The following is an 8,596-nucleotide window of genomic DNA, read 5'->3' on the forward strand; positions in this document are numbered from 1 at the left end:
GAGAAGGTTCTCGAAACGAAATCTAGGAGTTATAATGGCCCGTACGAAGCAGACAGCTCGCAAGTCCACCGGTGGCAAGGCGCCCCGTAAGCAGCTTGCAACGAAAGCGGCTCGCAAGAGCGCGCCGGCGACCGGCGGTGTGAAGAAGCCGCATCGTTATCGGCCTGGCACCGTAGCTCTGCGTGAGATCCGTCGTTACCAGAAGAGCACCGAGCTTCTCATACGAAAGTTGCCGTTCCAACGTCTAGTGCGCGAGATCGCTCAGGACTTCAAGACCGATCTGCGTTTTCAGAGCTCCGCCGTCATGGCATTGCAGGAAGCTAGCGAGGCCTATTTGGTTGGCCTGTTCGAAGATACAAACTTGTGCGCGATCCACGCCAAGCGCGTAACCATCATGCCCAAGGATATTCAACTAGCTCGGCGTATTCGAGGAGAACGCGCTTAGACGCCTGTCGTCCTATAAAACAAATCGGTCCTTTTCAGGACCACCAAAATGATCAATTAAAAGAACTTTTATTATTTTTCAAATTATTTTATTTTGCAGAATTATTCCATCGATACGTTAGAAATTTTTATTGATTTTTTTTTTTAATTGAAATTATTGACAACACACATGATTTGACTTGTTGAATAGTGTGTTGTTGTGTTAAGTTTAAAAAATATTATAGTTGAATTTGTAAAATTCGTCATGAATTTCTGAAAGCTTCTTTAAAAAATTCTAAATTTAATTAATATGGGCGAGTTGCCGTTCTGATGATAGAAATTTATATTATATATATTATATATATATATTTATATATATAAATATTTTTTTTTGATTGTATATTTTTTAATTTCATATATAGTTATTTAAAGTTATATAAATTTTCTTTTTCGAATACGATATGAAAAAAAGATTGAAACTTCATAAATTATTAATGATTATATTTTATTTCATTAATTAATTTCCATTTACTTATTATTTATATAAAAAAAAATTAGAAAAAATTATGAATTTAATTATTATGAGAGTTGCCGTTCTATGTATAGTTGATTTATTTAAAGTGATATATAAAACTTTTATTAATAAATTATTGATTATATTTCATTTGATTAAGATAATTTATTCATATAAAATTATTTAAAAAAAAATAATAAATAAATAAATAAAATTCAGCGATTGATATTGAACAACTCCCTACCAAAGACGAAATTGAAAATTGAAAAGACTTTGACTTTTAAATTTCGTCAATGACACAACACGGCGGCGAGGAACACAGCGAGCGTTGCTGCGCTCCTGTTACAAATATTTTATTAAAATTTTTTCCGAAGTCCACGAAAAGGCTATAATATAAGATGATAAGATATATATAAGTAAAATAATAATGTTCTTTGATAAAAATTTATTGTTAGTCCTGAAAAGGACTTTGTGCAAACATTTTCGTTTGCTGTTGTGTAAAAAGATAATGAAATGTTTTCACTTCTTTTTCGGTGACGCTTTTTTCAAAGGTTTGGCTACTTTTGATGTCTTCTTTGGCGATTTAGGTTTCTTTGCGGCTGCGGTCTTGACGGTTTTCTTCGTTTTGCTCGTTGCCTTGGCCGATGAGGCTTTCGTCGACTTACCCTGAATGGTCTTCTTCTTATCGACTGTCGTCTTAGGTTTCGCCGACGACTTTTTTAATGTGCCCGCTGCGGATGCAGACTTCTTTTTAGGGGACGAAGCAGGTTTGGCGGCGCCCTTCGACTTTGCTGTCTTCGATTTTGCTTTTGCCGCTGGCGTCTTAGCGGTCCTGGCTTTTCCAGCCGAAACACCGCTTTCGCCGCCGCTCTGTTTAGCGTTCGCGGCAAGTTTGAACGAACCCGAAGCACCTTTGCCTTTTGTTTGAATCAGTGTGCCCGCTTGAACAGCTGACTTTAAATACTTTTTAATGAACGTTGACATTTTCTCGGCGTCGATTTTATAATTGGCCGACATATATTTCTTAATCGCCTGCAGCGACGATCCGCCGCGTTCTTTCAGACTTTTAATAGCGTTGTTTACCATTTCAGATGTAGGAGGATGGGACGGCTTCACTCGCGGTTTTTTAACAGCCGCAGTCTTGCCCTTTTTCGGCGATGCTGTCGCTGGCGCAGCGGTTGCCGCCGGCGACGTAGATAAAGCGTTATCTGACATTATAGTAAAAAATCGTAGGTTAAAATGTAAATCTAACACGTGATTGGTTAAATATGTTAGGGGCGTGGCCAAAAACTATATTCGAAAAGTGTAGGACCGAGGAGAAAACAATAATATTTGAAAATTTTACAAAAATGTAAATTATTTGTAAAAAATTAAGAGAGTTCGGTCTGAACCGCCGAGCAGTGCACATCGTAGAGCAAAAGTGAAATAGTTATAGTGGTTTAAAAGCCTATGTTAATGAAAATAATTAAAAAACAAGGTGCTAAAATTAAAGTAACTAAAAATGTAAATGTAATAAATACTATTAAAGAAATGGCTTCCAACCCGTCGACATCGACGCGCACGATGGAAGCCACAAAACAGTTACAAAACGAGTTTCCGAAAGGCAAATTTATTGGTGTTAACAAATTTGAACCTTTAGCTTGTACTAATGTCAGCAAAGAAGTGGCTAAAATACTAAACATTGACAATAAAGATAGTGTGTGTGATGATAATAGTGAAAATGTAAAGAGACGCCGTGTAAATCCTGAAATAAGTGATGAACAAAGTATTAAAAATAGTGAAAAGAAAGTGAACGCATGTGAAAAAGATCGTTTACCTTCAAAAATGCCACCCATTATTATCAATGATGACTTCAGTGATTATAAAACCATATGTGACATAAACAAAGTGACAATTAACAAAATAAGTGTGACATATAAAGGTGAAAAACAATACATAGTGCGTACAAACAACATTCACGATTTTAAAATTGTGTATGACAAATTAAAAACCCTGAAAAAAAAATTTTTTACGTTTCCTCAAAAAGAGCAAACGCTTCAAAAGATTGTAGCCACAGGTGTACCACCAAACACCGATCCCCAAACAATCATGACCGAACTTTTAAATGAATTCTGTCGAGTAAAACATGTTATTCAAATGACTAAAGTGGATAGTCTTGGCAGAAGACTAAAACTCCCAGTTTATGCCATATTATTCGACCACGAACAGGACATGCAGATAATACGAAACAAAAAACTGCTAGCTGGCTTCTCGGTTAAATGGGAGCGCTACAAGTCAAATGGTAACATAATCCAATGTTATAATTGCCAAAATTTCGGACACACGTCAAGTTATTGCAATATGGACTTCAGATGTGTCAAATGTAAAAACGAACATAAGCCGTTTGAATGTACCAAAACAACTTTAGAAAAACCAAAATGTGTAAATTGTAACGAGGAACATCCCGCAAACTACAGGCAATGCTCTACGTATTTGAAACTTAAAGAGAAACGACTTGAGCTCCTAGCAAAAGCAAAACAGAAAATATTTATACCAGCGCCACCTCCACCACCGCTCATCAGAAAATTCAATGCCGTTATTAGCGATCAGAGACAATTCCCTAGCTTACCGCAACACCATACTCCACTAAACAATATAAATACCGAAGATGGACAAGCAGTAAGAGAGACTACACCTCAAATATTAGACGAACAAGGCACCACAGAAACTGAAAACTCAACATTAAAAGGTATGCTCGCAAACTTTAATTTTATTAAACAGGTCTTTGAAAAACCAGCTATCTAAGCATCTTTCAATAGATTATTGAATCTTGCAAAAATCCTCAATACAGCTAATGAAAATGATATTGATAACATTCTAATTGAACATTTTACAAATAGCAAATAAATGTCTAATACAGTTAATATTCTCTATTGGAACGCAAGGGGGCTTCTCTCCAATGCGGTTGAATTTAAATTACTTTTAAATAAATACAAAATTGATATAGCTCTTGTTTCTGAAACATTACTTAAACCAAAAACAAATTTTTTTATCCCCAATTTTATTGTATATAGAAAAGACATAACGGAAAATGGCGGTCGCGGTACGGCTCTTATCATAAGAAAATCAATTAAACATGAATATATAGAAACCAATATCCTCAAACATGCTGAAGCAACAGCGATTACAGTAACCTACGGTAAACAAGAAATCGCAGTTGTTTCAGCATACTTCCCAAACAATAAACTGTGCGAATCTGATTTGGACGCACTGGCTAAAATACGACCGCATACTATAGTGGCGGGCGATTTTAATGCCAGACATCCAACTTGGAGATGCAGCAACAAAAACACAAATGGCATTAAACTAAACAACTATGTTTTCAATAATATTGAAGAATTACAGCTACATTTTCCTCATACACCAACACATTACCCAGATATTCCCCATCATACTCCTAGCACAATAGACTTAGCAATAACACACAATATACAAAACATTTCTGCACTTAAGACATTAGATTCCACCAACTCCGACCACAATCCAGTTATACTAAATATAGCAACTGGAAACACTTCAATTCATGAGCAAACACACATAAAGTATTTCGACTACAACCTAGCAAATTGGCATAAATTCAGACAAATACTAAACAAAAATATTTCTATGAAACAATCACTTGACACTACTACTGACATTGACACAGCTGTTATTAACCTAACCACAAACATACAAAATGCAATATCCGCATCGATTCCTTTAGTTAAAAATAAATCTAAGCAAAATATTCCACCTGAAATCTTACAACTTATCAAACATAAAAATAGAATTAGAAAACAATGGCAACTATCACGAAATCCGCTTCTCAAACCTCTGCTCAACAAACTAACCAAAGAAATATCCGAATCCCTAAAAAATCATTATAACCAAAAATGGGAAATTAAAATGGAACAAACCAACAAAAATCACAATAACATTTGGCGATTAGCCAAACAACTAACCTCACCACCTGAACCCATACCACACTTAAAAACCAAAAATAAGACTATCTACACGGACAAAGACAAAGCAAATTTAATAGCTCATGAATTCAAAAAAGTACATAACCAAAACTCAAAACTAGGACACGATTACACAAACAATCTTGTCAATAGTACTCACGAAATATACTTCTCACATTTTAAACCAACACGTGACATAACAATGTGGACAAAACCTCGTCATATTAAAAATATCATTAAAAAATTTAAGAACAAAAAGGCTCCAGGCAATGACCGGATACAAAACATTATTCTTAAAAATCTTCCCAATAAAACACTAGTAGTTATAACAAAAATAATTAATGCAATGCTAGATTTAGGTTTTTTTCCAAATCCATGGAAAACATCCCTGATCCTGCCATTTTCGAAGCCAAAAAAACCACCTGAAAAACCCACTAGTTACAGACCAATTAGTTTACTTTGCACTTTGAGTAAAGTAGCTGAAAAGGTTATTCTAAAACTTTTTAAACGACATACTGAACTAAACAAACTAATTCCAAACACCCAGTATGGGTTCAGGAATCACCACTCTACTTTACACCCTCTATCTATACTAAATACCCACATTAAAGAAAAATTCAAAGTAAAACAACATACCGGAATGATATTATTAGACATAGAAAAAGCCTTCGATACAGTTTGGCACGAAGGGTTGCTATTCAAAATGATTAGCCAAAAGTTTCCAGCAAACCTAACACACATAATAAAATCTTATCTCGAAAATAGATATTTTAGAGTCATTATAAATTCCTCACATTCAAAACCCATCCTTATTACCTCCGGACTCCCTCAAGGATCCATCCTTTCACCCGCACTATTCACCTTTTACACACATGATTTCCCACATAATAACGACACCGAACTATTGATGTTCGCCGACGACACCGCCATTTTCACGTCAAACAAATCTTTCAAAAAAATAGAAAAGAACTTACAACACCACTTACACAATATATCGAATTACTTTGAAAAATGGAAAATTAAGTTAAATGTAAAGAAAACAGAGGCTATTTTATTTACTAGAAAAACAAAAAAATTTATTCCTCAAAGTCCAGTTAAAATTAAAAATGCGAGCATCCCATGGAAAATACAAGTTAAATACCTTGGACTGTTGTTAGATAGGAAAATGAACTTTACAGCAATGATTAATAATAAACTAGCTCTCAGCCATTCCATAATGCAAAAAATTCAACCACTTCTACGTAACAAAAAACTGAATTTAAAAAATAAAAGACGGCTTTATCTTGCACTGATAAGACCAATCCTCACATACGGTGCTCCTGTCTGGAGCAAAACTTCAAAATCCAATATTACTTTATTACAAAGAATGCAAAACAAAAATATGAGAATTATTTTAAATAAAGTTTTTAATGAAAGAACAAATAAATATTACTCTAACAAAATATTACATAAAGAAGCCAATATTCCACTTATATCAGAATTCATAACCATCCTAAATACCAAATTTTTAAACAACTGTGAAATGAGTGAAAATTTAACAATTAAGAATATATCAAATATAGCACTAGCAAGTTAAAATTTTATTCAAATATTATAATATAAGTCTTTATTCGTTACTGTTATTATATTATTCTATTTAGTTTTAAGAGTGTACATAATTTGTTAGCTAGTTTTAAGAGTGTACATAATTTGTTAACTAGTTTTAAGAAATACTAACTCAATGAAGTATGTTTTTTTTTAAGCTATTTTCATACTAACCAAAATAAGAGCATCAATTTAAGCAAATAGACCTAAGTATATATATAAAATTCCATAGTAAATTGTAATAATGCCGCAAGGCAGGTGTACAATTAAAAATATCACATGTAACATACAACTATTGTAATATGTAAACAATTCTAAGGAAAATAAATAGTTTTGAAATCAATCAGAAGGTTCTCGAAACGAAATCTAGGAGTTATAATGGCCCGTACGAAGCAGACAGCTCGCAAGTCCACCGGTGGCAAGGCGCCCCGTAAGCAGCTTGCAACGAAAGCGGCTCGCAAGAGCGCGCCGGCGACCGGCGGTGTGAAGAAGCCGCATCGTTATCGGCCTGGCACCGTAGCTCTGCGTGAGATCCGTCGTTACCAGAAGAGCACCGAGCTTCTCATACGAAAGTTGCCGTTCCAACGTCTAGTGCGCGAGATCGCTCAGGACTTCAAGACCGATCTGCGTTTTCAGAGCTCCGCCGTCATGGCATTGCAGGAAGCTAGCGAGGCCTATTTGGTTGGCCTGTTCGAAGATACAAACTTGTGCGCGATCCACGCCAAGCGCGTAACCATCATGCCCAAGGATATTCAACTAGCTCGGCGTATTCGAGGAGAACGCGCTTAGACGCCTGTCGTCCTATAAAACAAATCGGTCCTTTTCAGGACCACCAAAATGATCAATTAAAAGAACTTTTATTATTTTTCAAATTATTTTATTTTGCAGAATTATTCCATCGATACGTTAGAAATTTTTATTGATTTTTTTTTTAATTGAAATTATTGACAACACACATGATTTGACTTGTTGAATAGTGTGTTGTTGTGTTAAGTTTAAAAAATATTATAGTTGAATTTGTAAAATTCGTCATGAATTTCTGAAAGCTTCTTTAAAAAATTCTAAATTTAATTAATATGGGCGAGTTGCCGTTCTGATGATAGAAATTTATATTATATATATTATATTATATATATTTATATATATAAATATTTTTTTTTTATTGTATATTTTTTAATTTCATATATAGTTATTTAAAGTTATATAAATTTTCTTTTTCGAATACGATATGAAAAAAAGATTGAAACTTCATAAATTATTAATGATTATATTTTATTTCATTAATTAATTTCCATTTACTTATTATTTATATAAAAAAAAATTAGAAAAAATTATGAATTTAATTATTATGAGAGTTGCCGTTCTATGTATAGTTGATTTATTTAAAGTGATATATAAAACTTCGATTCGAGTCCGAGCAGCCGTAGTGTTCGCATCGCCCAGAAAATCTATAATCCCTGTGAATTTAAATGTGAAGTGATTCGTATTTAAAGTGAAATTTTTGTGAATATGTTACGTGGTGAAGTATTAAAAACTATTTATAATAATTATTAGTTCTATACAATTTATGGTCGACGTTAGACTATAACGTTGCCATTATGGCGGCGGATCAGGACTCTAACATTAGTGTCGCACAGCAACTGAACGAGGTACTGCCAGCGGGGCGATTTGTGCATATAAACAAATTTGCGCCATTAGCTTGTGCTGAACAAGATGAAGAAAATATTAAAAACGAAATGGAAGATGAATTTGTGACTACAAAACGCAAAAAACCTAACCCAACCGAACCGGAAACCTCAAATAAAAAACCCCAAAAAGAAGATCAATTTACCCAAAAAACAATGCCTGCAATTGTAGTTTTAGATGATTTAGGGAAAAATGATTATGTTAAACTTCTGGCAAAACAGTGTAAGAACAAATTGCATGTGCAATACAAAGGAAAACTGCACTACAGAATCACCACATACAGCGAAGTGGATTACAAAAATGTGTACGAAAGATTGAAACAAGACAACAAGAAATTTTACACTTTTCCACAGAAGGGATCTGAGCTTATAAAAATTGTTGCTGCAGGAATTCCACCTTACGTGACAAG

The 8,596-nt window shown here is 34.2% G+C and overlaps 1 protein-coding gene across 1 annotated transcript; it reads right to left on the reverse strand.

The window, feature by feature from the left end:
• Positions 1–1,428: 1,428 nt before the first annotated feature.
• Positions 1,429–2,188, reverse strand: LOC113369332 (histone H1-like). Its single transcript, XM_026610106.1, has one exon. The coding sequence runs from the start codon at positions 2,150–2,152 to the stop codon at positions 1,457–1,459; it is 696 nt and encodes a 231-aa protein (XP_026465891.1). The 5' UTR covers positions 2,153–2,188; the 3' UTR covers positions 1,429–1,456.
• Positions 2,189–8,596: the final 6,408 nt, after the last annotated feature.

Source organism: Ctenocephalides felis, unplaced genomic scaffold (genome assembly GCF_003426905.1).
Source record: "Ctenocephalides felis isolate EL2017-DRISC unplaced genomic scaffold, ASM342690v1 CF-g0.4_SCAFFOLD_01234, whole genome shotgun sequence".
Taxonomy (NCBI): Eukaryota; Metazoa; Arthropoda; class Insecta; order Siphonaptera; family Pulicidae; genus Ctenocephalides; species Ctenocephalides felis.